General features: G+C 41.0%; 1 protein-coding gene across 2 annotated transcripts in view; it reads left to right on the top strand.

Annotated features, from left to right (window-relative positions):
• The window catches only part of Slc2a13 (solute carrier family 2 member 13), a 304,413-nt gene that overhangs the window by 220,223 nt on the left and 67,527 nt on the right, over nt 1-16,663 (top strand). For both annotated transcript variants that reach the window (XM_021216709.2, XM_029548259.1), the window contains 2 exons: nt 8,974-9,137; nt 15,232-15,352. In XM_021216709.2, coding sequence (XP_021072368.1) covers nt 8,974-9,137; nt 15,232-15,352 — 285 coding nt within the window. The remainder of the gene's footprint in view (nt 1-8,973; nt 9,138-15,231; nt 15,353-16,663) is intronic.

Here is a 16,663-nt window from a genome sequence, read left to right as displayed (position 1 = left end):
TGCCCACACTAAACAGGCAGCCTAATTTACTGTTTAATAATGCATGGGCATGCCAGGCTTCTCTTTGCAGTTCCTTTCCCCGGGAGGGCTGTTCTAGCCCAACTAGTTCCCAGGCTATTAAAATTTGATCCGCTTCCTTGCTCTGATATTTGGGGGAAAGAGAAATAAAATGAGTCCATAGTAGTTCATCAGTCTTCATTTATTTTCAACTCTCCTCATTTCAAACAAAGCTTCGGAGTGCTTAAGTGTATAGAAAGGTAGTGAAGGAAATTAAACCTTGGAGATTTGGGGAATGAGTCAAAGTGGGAGATGAGCTGGGCTCAAGCGCTTCTTGAATGAGTGGGTAAAGGACGGAGCGTGTAAACAATGTTGCCCTTAGCACCCCCGCCAGGACCATGCTGGTTAGCTGCAATCACCAATTATGTGCTTGGGTGGTGAGAGGATTAGAAACTGTCTTCATGTTCAAATATCATGCCTTCTCTTTTGGCTTGTAGCTTAGGGAGCCTGGTGGTCTACCCCATCTTTTTAACCTTTCATTGTATCTGGTGCCTATTAGACCCTGAAAGCTCATTTGAATAGCATCAGATTGAGACATTTTTGCCGTTACTGCATTTACATTAAAATACGTTTATATTGTCATTAATATATCCGTATCTGAGTTGTCATTCCATACTTCAGAAGATACTAAGCTTGTCTAAAGACAAACACACATGTGTCAGTTCCTCACATTTATTTCATGTTTGCGTTCCGTGAAATGAGAGTGGATTGAGATCAGTGCTGGAGGCTGATGCTGCCTGAAGAGGTGACACGTTCTAGTATATGAAAGTTTTCTGTTTCATAGAAAAAAAATTAAGCAGTGTGGTGTGTACTCATTATAAAAGATTAGAAGCTGAGAAAAATAAATAAAATAAAAATAAAGAGCGTGTCTAAATAGAAACTAAATGCTATCCATTTTGTTTGTTGCTATTGTTGTTTTGTTGTTCCTTTTTGAATAGATGAGCTCTACTTTTTTGTCTTTTTCATAATGCCCTCTTAATCTGTTCTCTCATTCTGTGAGTCCATGGAGAATCTGAGTCGTGAGTAGGATATGCTAAAGTATATAGCTTTGCATAGTCATATTTTTGTGAACAAGTTCTAAAATGTTACTTTCATGCAGTATAAATAATTCTCGGGAACTTTGGAGGCCACCACAGCTTAAAATACTTTTTCTTATCCCCTCTTGCTCTGAGCAATGCTTTTCCTGAAGCAAATGTCATGACCTGCCCTTTTCTCAAACCCTTCAGACTCCTGAGAGGAATTTTAAATAGACTGTCACCTTTATCCCTCCGGTCTGCTCTAATGAGGCATTAGATAGACACAAGCTGAAGCAAGAGATGCAGTAAATGAAAAGGAAGATATAGCTTCTGTAACCATTAGGATTAAAATCTCATAAGTTATTTATAGTCATTTTTTTAAGGTCCTGTTTTGGGAGCTGGGGAGATGGCTCCATTAGTAAAGTGTTGGCCCTGAAAACATGAAGACTGGTTTCTGGTCCCCAGTATCTGTGTTAAAGATTCAGGTACAACGAGGAAACCAGACTGAGGGATATAATTCCAGCATGGGGCTAGGGATGGCGCCAGGCAAATCCTGGAGTTGACTTCTCAGCCTAGATTAAAAGTGAGCTTTGGGATCTGAGAGACCATGTTCCGATGGATAAATAAGGTGGAGCATAACTGAACAAGACATTGGGCATCCACTTCTTTTCTCTACAAATACACACGTGCATCTACACACATGTCACCCTAACCCTAACCCCTAACCCCTAACCCCTAACCCGAACCCGAACCTGAACCCGAACCCGAACCCTCATGAACATATACATAACATGAAACACACAGAGAAGTCTTGTTCTCAGACCAGGAGGAACATAGGCGGGCCAGTGAGCCATAAAGGGCTATGACTGAGTGGAGGTGGGGGAGCATAGAGCAGTGGGTGGTAAAGCCAGGGCCTTCAGGACAGCCCGACACTTCCATCTCATCCTGCTGCCCGCGGTCTCTCAATTCCTGCAAACCCTTTGGGTGTTGTTGAGCTACTTTAAAATCATTGTTGTTATAATTATTTTTAGATTCAAATTTAGTTTAAAAAAAAATCCATTATGCACTTTAGAAAGATAAAGCTTTGTGATCCATGTAGTTCCAGGACAGCCAGGGCTATACAGAGAAACCCTGTCTCGAAAAAAATAATAATAATAAAAAATTTTAAAAAAAAGATAAACATAATGGAGAAAGGAATTTACGGTCATGTTAGGCTTTGCCTAAACATTTAATAAATGCCTGCAAAATGTGTGTCTATTTAAGAAACCGTAATGTCTGAGAAAAGGGAGGTGCGTGATCAGGGATACACATGAACTGCTTGAGCAACAAATGCAGGAGAGATGGCTAATATTAATCAGCTGCAAATATTAATGAATTCATAAGAGGGATTTGAGGGCTGCCTGGAGTTCATGAATTATGAGGACTGGTGGGCAAAGCCTGTCCTTGTGATTTCTACACTTCTAGTGGACGACTCAGGGGAACAGACTGTGACGAGTACCATGAAATTATTTTTCAGTGACTGAGAAACTCCACATCTTGGGGACTTTCAAATGCATTTTTCTTTCTGACTCCTCCATTAGCTGCTAGCCGGAAGCACATAGAGGATTAACTTGGATACAAGTAGTTGCAGTTTGTGACATGGGTGTGACAAAGACAGCAGGCTAAAACGTTGAAGATAGTAAGAGAAAAATCACCATTGAGGTGGGACGGCGACAGTTTTCACAGGATTTTTAGCCCCGCTGAAAACTTGCTGGAAATGCGCGTGTCTTGATCCCAAACCTTGAATGAACTAATTAAGAGATGAAGGCAGCAGTTTGGGTGGCTGAGTGTCCCACATCCTTCTGCAAAACACCATAACTGAGAATACATGGTGACTGAACAGGAGTCACTGATAGTGGCAGCTGGAAGGAGTGGTTCGTGGAGGAGTTTCGAGAGTAAAGAGTTCTGTGGTTGGAGACTCGGGTGCTGATCTGACAGGGTGTCTTGGGGACATCTAATCATTCGCTATTGTGCGTGGCCCTCTGAGAATCTATAGATCTGTCCTCTGACAATCAAAGAGTGGAAAGAAAGCTGTGAGGTCACAAATCTCCGTGGGATAATAGGTGACCAGAAAATAAGCAGAGAGTACAGTGGGGAAGGAATGAAGATGGTATTCTTCCTTGTGGTTTATGTTCCACCACCTCAGGCTCTGAGGACTGAAAGAAACAAGCTTAGCCCCTGAGCCCTGGGCGATCTGAAAGAATTAACATCCAGCATGTTGTTAGACTAAATGCGAAACTGAAACTTTATAGGCAAAGAGCTGCCCTCTAATCTGACATAACCAGGACTCACCTGTTCCAGTTTACTGGGACAGTTGCATGGACACATCATAAACATATTGTGGGACAGTCACATAGACATGCCATAACCTTATCATGGGACAGTCACATGGACATGCCATAATTATATCATGGGACAGTCACATGGATATACTGTAACCATATCATAGGACAGTCATATGGACATGCTATAATCATATCATGGGACAGTTACATGAACATACCACAATCATATTGTGGGACAGTTACATGGATTTGCCATAATCATATCTTGGACATTTTATCTCCCATCACCCCTTAACAGTATGCCCACAAGTTTAACAACCCTCTTGGTTTCATTGAGTAAACCACACCCATATTGTATGTGAATTTCAGGCTTTAGTTTCTTTCCAAGGGAGTAAGGACTGGAATCTACCTGAGAAGAAAGCCAGGGCAAGAATCCCCCTGCTTCTCCCTCTTTACCTTTGAATTGTTACGACTTCCTGCGGTATTGTCTCACCTTTGTGCCCCTTGCCTCTCCAAAGAATAGGTGTCTGTTCTTAATACAACTCACTTTAGTATTTGTATTTTATTGAGTTTAGTTAAACTATGTAATTATAGTACCATACAAATGAAGTTAGAGCAGCCTTCCCCCATAGCCATATGTGTGCAGCTTGACAGTTGGAAGGTGTGAGCCCAAGTGGAGTCCCAAATGTCCAGTGTCCTGTGTCCAGTGCAAGAATGCTTTATGGAAACGGGGAATAGATTATTCTAGCACATTGGTGAGCTGACGGTCAGATTAGAGAGCAACTGTGTTATTAGGAAGAAGTAATGGAGGCTTAGGCTGGTGAGGGAGGTATGGGCCCTGCCTGTGGTCTACAGAGAAAGAATGGCAAGAAGATCTGCTAAGACAGAGGGACTTCCTGTTGGGAACATCAAGGAACTGTGGAGAAGGTCCTTGACATTGTCACATTTTTCCTTGGTTTGGCCTTTAGACTAATAAGAGTACTTAAACTTTGAAAATTCTTTCTGATGTATTAAATATGGCTATTAGTTACTTGTTTCGATGGTTAACATATGATTTTTGGATTACGACTTGATTACAAGGTTGGCGTGAAATATACCTCACTGGCATGTTAGCTCGGAACTCAGGCCTGATCTGATACAGGCACAGTCTTAACAGTCTTCATTTCTGGCTTTCTAACTTTTATCTTTGCCTTTGTAGCATGCATCTGTGTGCTAGCACGGGTAGCAAAGATACATAAAACGTCATTTAATATCTTGATTAAAGCATGTTTCTTCTGAAAGCTGTTGATTTATTTTTCATAGATGTCCCTCCTATTCTAATTCAACAGGAAACTATTTTTCCTTTAAGAGAATCTCTCTCTCTCTCTCTCTCTCTCTCTCTCTCTCTCTCTCTCTGCCTCTCTCTCATTTCTCTTGTTGCTGGTACTGATGTCTTTGGGGGAGAGAGTTCATTGTTTTTGAGACAGCATCTTATTTTGCAGTCCAGTGTTCTCAAGTGCTGATGTTGTTGCCATGACATTTTCAACTGTGACATCAGTACATACCCCCTTACCTATGACATATAAACTTAGACTGATGCTTCAGGAACTCACAAAAGAGCCCCAAAGATGAAACTTGGATGTGAATCTTCTAGAACTGATCATTGATCAGCTACTCTCTAATTTGCTCTTCTCGTTGACCAGAGCACATTCCAGTCCAAACGTAGCCCATTCAGTTTGGGAAGCCGGCCAGCCCCAATACCAACCAGTAGAAGCTGTCTGTAATACTGGGGCAACCAAGTGTGGTGTCATGTTAATGTATTTGTGACAAAATGTAGTTAAACTTGGACTACTTAAGACAGGCCTCACTGCCAGGGAGACCATGTCCTGTGTGCCTTTGATGTATGACAGCAATATCTTATAGTTTTGTTGTTTTGTTTTGTTTTTTTTGGCTAGGAAAGCTTGTTTTTCATTTTGTAAGAAAGGTTTCGCTATCATTTTCTGTTCTGTGTCAGAGACTGAAACGCCGAGGGCTAACTTGCTGGGACAGGCTTCACTGTCTTCCTTTGTCTCTTCCACCATTCATCCTCATTGACTACCAGTGTCCTGGCTGTTGCCTTCTTTTATTTTCTTTATATAATCATTGAGATTATAATATCACAACATGCCTCCCTTCCTTTTCCTCCCTCCAAGCTCTCCCACATGCCCTCCCCAGTCCCATCTAATTTGTGGATCATTTCTCACTGCTTGTCATTGCATGGTCGCGTGTATTTATACATCTGACTAAACAAGCCCTGCTTCAAGTCAAAATGAGAATACCTTTTCTGTTCCTATGTTCTTAAACTACGGGGGTGGGGAGTCCTTAGACTTTGTCTAAGTTTTAAATAAAGGCCTAGTCCCTTGAGAATTCAAACAATTGCATGAAGGATTAGAAGGTGAATATGTGTACTGGAATGCCCCAGAAGATCAAAAAGAACTAATGGGGTGGAGTGGAGCAAGGTCACCCTGGGAAGTGTTTACCCAGAGGACACTACATCCTTCCATGAGGATGTCCTGAGAGGACCCGGCATAGTCCACAATGAGAGCACACCAGCGAAAATTAAAAATAACCTTTTTAAAGTTGTCTCACATCATAATTCATGAAAACACTAGCATTTACATATATTAAACCTTCAATTATGGCTTATGTTTCTTGCAGAAAAGAGTCGAGTGTTGTTTTGTTTTTTGTTTTTGTTTTTTGTTTTTTTTTTTAATTAGCCAGCCAGTCTGCATCTGTTTACCTGGTGAGCTGAGGTCATTTGAACGAGTAATTGAGAAAGCTTGCTAATTGTAAGTCTGCAACTTCTTTTACTAGACTGACTAGATTACCCTTTGTTCACAGTGTCTTCTCTCCTGAGGTTAGTGGGCTTCTCGGGCTTCTCGTTGCCTGTGGCGGACATGATGGGCTCTTTCTTGTCTCTCCTTTACTTGTCAGTTCCTCTCCTAACATTTATTTTCCTTTTCTCTGCTCCTACGATCAAACCTTCCCTTCTTCCTACTTTGTTCCTTTAGTGTCTTGCTGGCATCGCTCTCTAGGTACCGATTTCCTCACTTACCTGCTTGCTTGAGCTCATTGGTCCTTTTGGTCAAATCCGAGCCCTTAATTCGGCTTTCTGTCCATTTCGGCATCTTCGAAATCGGCAGGAGAGGTTACAGAGTTTGGAGGGTCCACATTGCCAATAACCCTTGAGAAGAGAAGTCTATTCTTCCTCCCCACCATATAAGCACAGAGCTGTGCTCAGCCAGCTTCCTTCTTGGAACTCGGAACTGCTACTCTTATAGATTTCTGATGTTCGTCCTTTTACTTCTGTTGAAAAGACTCTCTTTCTTTCTTGATACTTCTGTCTCAACAGGTCAGTCAAAGGCGCTTCCCAGCCTGTCCCCCTATCCAGAAGTCTCCCAGAGCAGTCTGCTCATAGAACAAGTGTCTTTTTGAGAGATCTCTTCCAATTCTATTTGATTGTTTCATTGTCTTTAAGACAAGAGTCCAGACATGACTGCTTTCAGGGGTTGCTCGTTACAGGCATGGGTGTGGCGGAGTGGGCAGGATCTGGGCAGCATCTGCTTAGATTCACTGCACATTCTGCCCACAGGGAATACGAGGGTTCTGGATGGAATATCTCTGTCCTCTGTGTGTGTCCATTGCCCCATCTTCACGACCATTCCAGATTGCCTGCTAGAAAATCCCTATGTCCCTTCATGGCAGAACAACCATTAAATTTCATGGAGGCACATTACACACTACAGGAAATTGTTCTTTTCTTTATACCACATTGTAAAATAAAATGATTTGCTTACATTTTTATTCTCTAATACCAACCTGTGACCAGTTTATTCTCTAACACCAATGAGTGTGTCTTTAGGACAGCAATATACAATCCACAAATAAATGTTCAGCAAATGAACTAATATTACCTTGACAATATACTGCAATGATTACAACAGAATTCAGATTTTTTTAATCCCAGGACAGTGTCTGATCATGTTGCCCCTAAAGCTCTAGTAAGACCATAGTTTTACACCTATATAGCCTTGTATTTTACGTAAACACAAAGAATTTAATACTACTCTCTTTTGCATTCTGTAAAGTAACTCTGGTAATTTTGCAAGTTTTAATTAAAAATTTTAAACCTTAAAAAAGCCTCGTTTCACTTTCCATAGCTCCTTTTTGGGAGAGTGGTTCTGTCCAGTGTGTCAGTTCTGGTTGCTAGAACACTGGAAAGACCCTGGCATGGAATAGCATAGCAGGTACCAGGGCATTTCAGCGTTGCATCGTTGAGTTTTCCTGAACAGTTCTGCCTTGTGAGACTGTGTCCATTTCCTGCTGCAGATGACACAAAGACTCTTGGTGTACAGACCTCTCTATTGATATGTGCAGTGGCACTTGAAAAGTGTTCTAGAAAAGGCACTGTTCAGATGGAATGGATCACTTTCACAGATTTAATTTTTTTTTTATCGCTCTCTCCTCTGAAAATATTCACCATATTCATGACAGGGGTTATTCCACTGGGGATCTGTGGTTCTGTAACAGCTGTCATCATTCAGAATCTTCAGATTGCTTATGCAATTGCTACTGTGATCAGTAAAATATATCCTTCATGTTGCGCAGTAGGTTATAAATTTGGATTGCTATTTTTAAAGAGACAGATAGCGTGTCAAGATGCATGAGCTGTGATGTTGTTAATATTTCATATAAGAACCATCCTCATTATCTTAAAAGCTAGTAAACAAGCCATCAATGATTCAGAGATGCATGTTTAAGGCAGATTTTTATCTTTCAAATATTATGTAAGTATTGACTAATACTTCTCAAAGCTACAGGGTTTTTGGTTTTTTGGTTTTTTGGTTTTTTTTTTTTTTTTTTTTTTTTTTTTTTTTTTGGTTCAGTTGGGTTTTTGCTATGAAAATAACCAGCTTGATTTTGTGTACTGCTCCAACACCCACTGTCAACGTTGCGTTAATACCTTCTGTCAATACCTTCTAGAGTGCCACAGAGCTAGGCAAAGCCACGGTTCAGAGTGTTGCTCTTGGTGTTCGAAGTCTTCCAATAGAAAAGTATTTCATGAGAAAATCGCCAGCTCAGTGAATTCCAGTAAACAAGAAAAATAGATCATGCTGGAGGTTTAACCTCGCAGAAGAGCACAATCTCCCAGAAACCACCACACTGTTCTCGTGTGCATATGTCAGTGCCTCCTCTTATACAAGGCTGTACATCCCGACACGTCCTTCTGCGGCTTCTCTGCAGAGATCCTTCACATTTTCTACCAGTACCATGACCCTATTATATTCAGTCAAGTCACTCACTGGTCTTCGTGAGCCTGTTGGCTGCTGCTGTGTTAAGGATGGGACATTTCCCTTTGGAAGCATGCAGCCTTCCCTCTAGAATAACTGCCAAAAAGTGGTTCCTCCGTGTGATCCTGGAAAGGGCGTACGTGAACTCTTGTAACAATGCTGTTAGTGTAGCTAGACGTTTTGTTCGGGTGGCTGCATCTCTCCGTGTGATTGACAGTTTCCTTGAGTGACTACCCGCGCAACAACCAGTCTATTCTTTGTTTGCAGGTACTACAGCGCAACCATCCTCCAGATGTCTGGCGTGGAAGATGACAGACTTGCAATATGGCTGGCTTCGATCACAGCGTTCACCAATTTCATTTTCACACTAGTGGGCGTCTGGCTCGTCGAGAAAGTGGGTCGCAGGAAGCTTACCTTCGGTAGTTTGGCAGGTATGTGCCTGGGTGTGGAATCCTGCTTTAAAATACCTTCTAATAGCGACGGCAATTCTCTCAAAAGATAACAGTAGATTCTGAGAGTGATCTTTCTTTGAGCAGAGCAGAACAAACCTAGAGTGATGAACAGAAAGCAGGTAAATAAAAGGTAAGAGCCTTTAACCAGTTCTGCAGTAAGTGGATAGGAGGGAGGCACTGTGAGGACACATTCACTGAGCGAGCTTTTCTGTCAGCAGTGGGGGAGCTGCTTAGAGAAACAAGGTTGAAGAGCATCGCCACAGTGTTCCCTGCCCTTGCTTGAAAAGCTTGGCTTTTATGATCTTATTTTGCAACACTGTAGTTTTGCATTTGGAATAGTGTGGAAATAAATATTAGACTCTTCCTTCACAGAGCAAGGAAAGACTCATTAAAGAATATTGAAATTGGGCCTAAATTCTAGGGCAAAATCTGATTGGTTAAGGGTGTCTTGATATGCTAGCCAAAAAGGAAAACCACAAATGTCGTTTGTGTTCAAAGTTGGCCCTTTCACCTCTGTCTCTCTGTAAAGGGACCCTCCTTTAACATTGTCTTTACATGGTTAGGTCAAGTTTTGTTTTTGTTTTTTGTTTTCAAATGGACAAATGCATTTGACTATATTCCCACAGCAACTTTATATTTGGAGCAAAATGTATGTTGTGCATACACTTAAACACAACAATTTTAGAGTAACATTTATTAAAATCTGTCTAAAGAAAATTGTATCTAAAACAAAATTTCATCTCCCCCAAACTGTAGGTTTTGGTGTGAAAATGCATTCTGATTTCCAAAATCAGTAACTAGGGGTTCGATCCTTCCTTCATGGAGTGAGCAGGGTGATGTTCTCACTTCCATTCTTACTGTGATAGTTGGAAGCCCTTTTTTCAGTGGGCAGAAGTTCACTTCAAGTGTTACCCCTGAAACAGGGTTGAAGGGTCACCTAGGGCCTAGGGTGATACCTAGGAGTCCCAAACTAAGGGAAGATAAGTGAGAGACAGGAGAAGGTTTTAAAGCAGGCATTTATAAACCTGCTAAAATAAGAAGAGGCATTTAACCTAGAGAAAAGATGCAAGGATGAGATAAAAGGTTTGATAGTGTAGCAGATAAGACATGCTAGGAGAGCCTAAATTTGTCTCTTTTTGACCTGACAGACACAGGGCCTCCCACTGAACCTGGAGCTCATAGACTGACTAGAGTAACTGGCAGGAAACACCAGAGAGACTCCCTTCTCCACTCCTCCAGCCTTAGGATTTTAGACATAAGCTGTCACACCTGAGTTTTTACCTGGGCACTGGCAATTGAACTCAGGTCCCCAGGCTTGCACACAAAGCACTTAACACCATCTCTTAGTGTTGACATGAGCCTGAAGGCTCAGCAAATCCAGTCTCAAATCCAGCCTTACTTGTAAATGTGTTTCTAAGCTTGCTCCCCCAATGGTAATCTATCATTTCAAACTAATGAGTCATTCTAACCCATTGATTGGCTATGCATATATATTCACACACACACACACACACACACACACACACACACAAAACAGTAACACAGTCATGATTTTGGGTTGGACTGGATTCTACATATCTGTAATCCTAGCATTTGATAGGCAAAGATAGGAGAATCATAAATGTAAGGCCTGCCTTGGCCACACAGTGAGATCAAGGCCCGTGCACACTATATATCAAGACCCTGTCTCAAAATAATAATAAGATAATTAATTTTAATAGTGTTATAATATACTGTAATATAATACTATATAATAGTGAATTGGTGTTAACGAAATCGTGCATATATATCAATTCTATAGGCTCTAGAGGATAGACTTTCTAGAACTGATACATATTATAAAGGGACTGTTTTTAGTTTGGTTTCTGCCTTAAGGCTGGAAACCCCAGCAATGGCTCCCTCACAGTGGAGAGGCTGAGAACTTCTCAGTCCAGGAAGCTGAATGACTCAGCTCTCTCAATCCAGCACCGAAGGCTTGGAGGATGGCTGTACAGCCCCTGATTTTCAGTCGGCAGTTGAAGGCCAGAGAAGCGGCAGCAGCAACATCAGCAGGGTAGATGCCATCATCAGCAAGCAGATAAGACAGGGAGACAAAGCAGCAGTCTTCTTTCCTTAAACCATTTATGTCTGCAGCATCCTTCCCTCAGCAAACCTACCTATGAGTAGCCCGGAGCTGGGTCTCTTTGTGATCCCAGATCCAATCAAGTTGAAAACAGTTAACTCATCACGAATAACTTGGATAGATCTTATAATAATTTTTTTTAAAGTTACTGAAAATATTTAATCCTAGATAAAAATTCTAATGCAAAAAAATATATAAAATGTGTACTCTGTATTTTTAAATAACATTTTGTAGTTTTCAGATTTTTTTTTAGTATTTTACTGCCTAGTTTGAGATACTTGAATTGTTTTGCAAATTTTATAATAATTTATTCTTTCGGTGAACAGTGGAAGGGTGCTATCTAAAGAGAGGCATTGGTGCTGAGTCTTAGGAAAATATAAACACGATTTTTTTTCACCATATATTTTTGCAGTGAAGTGTTCATGAAAATGGCTGATAGGTTATATCCCTCGGCATGGACAAGGCTATGTATTTGAATGTGTGGGCACTTGGACCCTGTCTCAGCCTCTAACAGTTAGGTCTGCAGTACATGCATCTTCCCCGGGTAGAACTCAGGCACATTTATGAGAGCTGGGGACTGGAAAAGAAAAATTACGTCTACTGAGCATTTACTTATGAGCCAAACTCTCTACCAATTAATTTATGTACTATACCAGTTGTTTCTCAAAATAATATTTATCCAACATATCTTACTTTCTATATAGAGAATATCTTTATTAGGAGATTGTCACCAAAATTCCAAAATCTACCAGTGTTCTTTGTTAAGAGAAATGTTTAAAAAACAAAACCAGGGTTCCCGACCTTAGCGCAACTGACTCCACGACAGAAGTACCAATCAAGCTGTAAAACTCAGCCTGTAGACAGGATCTCCTGCCAAAACTAAAACGAAGTCCTATTCCATCCAAATCCATAGTTCTGAGAGAGTATCAAAATGTAAGAACCTTGCTTTAGGCTTCTGTGGCTCTAATGCTGGCTAATTAGCATTGTTCTTGTTAACTGAAGTAGATCAGCTCAGACATGGTTTTTGTGATTAAAAGCTTACTCTGAGAAAGGCCCAAAGCTACACTGGAATCCTGAATACCCAGTGTAGTCTCTGGCCAACTAATAAAGACTTTCTATTGGCTTAAACCAGTGTCTGAGTAGTCCTGTCTGAATATCCCACAACATTTCTCTTAAAAACGTAAAGGACATAACAAAGCCTTCAGTCCTAAGACGTCACCTGTGAGCTTTAAAGGAATCGGTTGACAAAGGTTATAGCATAATACTGTCTCATATCAGTAAATTCCAACATGGGTGATTCAGGTCGTTTCATGATATAACAGAATAAAGCAAACTAAAGGATTCTTTAAGGTAGTTTTGAACTAATCCCCAAAACAGAATTATTTAAGAAGCTATGCTCCCTGTGATGTTTCTTATGATCTAACGGCTTTCATCCTTGCCTGGGTAGCACAGTCTCCTGTGGAGCTCTGGCACCTAGACCCCATCTTCTGAAGGTATGACTCCGAGGTCAGGACACATCCCAGAATTTCCTCCAATTGAAAGCCAAGATCTACAGATGTTCCTCATGCAATTAAATGGCTTTTAAAGATTTACTTCCTTCAAAATTGGATTAAGATAAAAATCAATGTGGCTTCCAGTGGCTGCTGGCCCAAAACCTTTATTTAGCCTTTGGTTGTTCCGAGTGGCCCAGATGATGTGGGAGTTTTAGCCTTTCAGGTTCAGAGTATCCCAGATGGTGTAGGAGCTCCAGCCACTGGGGTTCAGGGTGTCCCAGATGGTGTAGGAGCTCCAGCCACTGGGGTTCAGGGTGTCCCAGATGACGTATGAACTCTAGTTTTAGAGGGGTCACTATGTCCAGTATAATTCAGTCCCTGAATATTTCATATTGGAAGATTTTTAGAAGCAGATGTTTCAGGCACACTGTTGGCTTTCCAGATCCCCCCACTGGGAATAATTACATTGGGCATTGAGATTTGAGAGGCTTGATCAAAAATAGCCAGTGTTGCAAAAGGAATTAGTCCTAGGCAGTATCTCCTGAGATATGTGTGTATTTGAAATACATATTTTAAATGTTACCTATTTGAAAATGTGCTGGGCCTACTGTCCTATAGCTAAAATAATATGAGTATATGAAAATTTCTATTAATATATGATAAATTTTTATGGACATTGGTTCTTTAGCAGCTTTATAAAGGGAGGTGGCATCTTTATTTCTCATCTTAAAGTATCAAAGTTTCCTGATGAAACTCTTTACTCTAATTCATAGCAATGAACTGTGAAAGTAACTGGGGAAGACAGCCTGGTACTTATGTTCTTCAGTTGACAAATTAACAGGAGAAGTCATGTTATATTTTGTTTTGTTTTAGAAGACTTTTTAAACACAAAACTATATCTTTTGTGTCTCAGTTCAGAGTCTGATAACCTTATGAGGAAGATAAAGTCTCGGATTTTACGAGTTGCTTTGTGACTACTAAGGTCCAGTTTGTCAATAGACCTATGGTCATCCTTAATCCTACCCTGTCCCCCAATACACCCATTTGGCCTTCTCTATGTTGTTTGAAAGTCTGTTTCTCTGTCCAGTCTAACAATTGTACAGTAATTCACATTTTTATACATTGCATAGCATTACAGAAGATCTTTTAATTAAGTAGTAGCTTGTGAAATTCAAAAATTCCATGTGTGTTTTCACTCAGACCCATTTAAAGAAGACAAAATTAACGTGGAGATGGCCATGTGCTCTGCCGAGAGCGAGAGCTGGGCAAACCTGAGGCCACATAAGCCCAGCCACTAATGTCCTTGGTACATGCTCTCCCAAGGCTGCTCATTTGCTTACTCCTTTAATGATATTTTTGGTTGTATCATAAATCGCTAGCTTGTCATTTCAGTAAACCCTGTAGTAGCGCGTACATTCCGTCCCTAAGCTCCCTATTGTAAACATACTATCCCAGGGCGGTTGCTCAGCCTACACAGAGTCTCTTTCTTCATGTTACTCCTGCATATCCTCACAATTCCATGCCTGGAACAGAAATTGAAAGCTTGGTGTATGTGCATGAGCGTGTGCATGTGCGAGTGCTAGTGTATTCATGCACATGCGTGTGCACGCATTTAGGTGTGACCAGGGCCTTGTGCTAGGCAGGAGCTGTACCACTGAACTGCATTCCTAGCACCTGGCTTTTAGAGACACGGTCTTTCATTATAGCACAGGGTGGCATAGATTTGCCATCCTCTTGCCTCTGCCTTCCAAGCACTAGAATTGCAGGAGCATCCTGTGAGACCTGGTAACATTTGGTCTCTCCAGTGTTAGAAATGATGGTGGATCCTGTTTCTTAAAATGAAGAGTAGATGTTCGGTCCCAAGTCCTCATAGGAAAGATGAGGGAGTATATGTGGGATGTGCTTTTTAGAAAGCTGCTCCCTTCTTACTAGGCAGTATCTTTCCGCTGCTTTAGAAGGAATCAGCCTGGTACCTTATCTTGCTAATTCAAATCTCACCTGACCAGATGCAATGGGGAGAATGTCTTGGCTCTCTCTCACAGGAACATTTGCCATACATCCCTCTCCTTTTGTGCTTCTATTGTGTTAGTTACTTGATAATGAGGGTTATTTTCATTGATGGTTTTTTTTTTTTTTGAAATTTATAATCAAAATTGGACTTTTTAGTCTTCTCTTCTTATACTTTCATTCTTAGAAAATCATTACTGATTTACTCTGGCTAACTACTGGATTTGCTTTGAATTCAGCTTCCTTTGAGTCTCACCATGAGTGTGTGTAAGTGAGTTCTTCTGACCATCATTAGTTTACATAGTACAGAATTTTTTTAATCAAGGGAAGATAAATCAAGGAGTGTTATTCAGAGCTCCAGCGTCAAACCAAGTCTGTGTTGAAATAACACTGTCAATGTTCTTCAGTGAAAAGCGTATTATTGTTGTTGTTGTTGTTGTTTTATTTTTAGGTACCACAGTAGCACTGATTATTCTTGCCCTGGGATTTCTGCTCTCGGCACAGGTCTCACCACAGGTCACTTTTAGACCAACGGCTCCTTCGGATCAAAATACCACCTGCACGGGATACAGGTGAGAATCTATGAGGTTGCCTCTTCTTCATCCAATGATGGACATTTTTATTTGTTTTTAGCATTTCTAAAATTCAAACCAATAGGAGATTCCTGAATTTGCAGGCTTAGGCCTGAAGGGATTGTGATGGGAAATGTGGTCAGGAACCATCTGTATGAAAACCATCATCTTCAAAGACAGAATACAAAAATACTGAAGATAAATGAGGTGTGTAACACATTGGTGATGTTCCTCTAAAAACTAAGATTGGGGATTAATACTTCTTCAGTAATGTAGCAAGCTTAGTGTAGCTAACTAGCTGGTAGCATCTATGTTTTAGACAAAGTGAATAACTTCTGTCAGCCATTGGACATGGCCCACTGCAAGTGTTCACCGGACACACATTCTTCACTGAAATTCCTGGCCAGAAGCCCTTTCTTCAAATGGAGCAGGAAGCTCCCCACAGCATGGTTGCTCTCCCAGGGGCTCAGGAGGAGGAAGTAAAGGTGAAAGAAAATAAAATGTCTCGGTGTCCAAGTTTTCCTTAGCTCTCATTAGGTCTAACGGTGTGAACACTGTGTGAGCTGAAAGGTGGCCTGAAGAAGATGAGTTAACGAAAGAGTGATCAGACAGCTTTGAGGATTCACACTTGTCCTAAGAAATGCTTCCATCAAACACTGGCTCTTTGATTATTTATAGCATAGCCTTAATATACATGTAGGGGCATCTAAAGATTTTTGGACATAACTACTCCCTAAGGCATACAGTTATAGAATCTCAAAGTACCCACAAACTACAGTTTTATCTTGCACATTCCTGATGCATTTGAAAGGATCTATGGAATATGTGATGACTTTGGGGGTTGTAGTAAAGATAAAGTGACTTTTAGAAAATGCCTAAAACAGTGTTATGCCTTCTGATATAATTTATAAAACCGTAATAGAAGTGGATATTGGAATGGTAGGCCTCAGAGAACACTACCTTTGTGGGTGGAGTGTGTGAACTGAGCCCTGGAAAAACAAGAAGAGTAAGCCCATCAAGAATACAGTAGGCACGATGACAATGCAAATAGCCAGGAATTGTACTGGCTGGCTTTATGTGTCACCTCGACACAAGCTGGAGTTATCACAGAGAAAGGAGCCTCTCTTGAGGAAATGCCTCCATGAGATTCAGCTGTAAGGCATTTTCTCAATTAGTGATCAAGGACCCATTGTGGGTGGTGCCATCCCTTGGCTGGTAGTTTTGCATTCTATGAGAAAGCAGGATGAGCAAGCCAGGGGAAGCAAGCCAGTAAAGAACATCCCTCCATGGCTTCTGCATCAGCTCCTGCTT

This window comes from Mus pahari, chromosome 17, assembly GCF_900095145.1.
Source record: "Mus pahari chromosome 17, PAHARI_EIJ_v1.1, whole genome shotgun sequence".
Lineage (NCBI taxonomy): Eukaryota > Metazoa > Chordata > Mammalia > Rodentia > Muridae > Mus > Mus pahari.
This window is presented reverse-complemented; position numbering and strand designations above follow the sequence as displayed.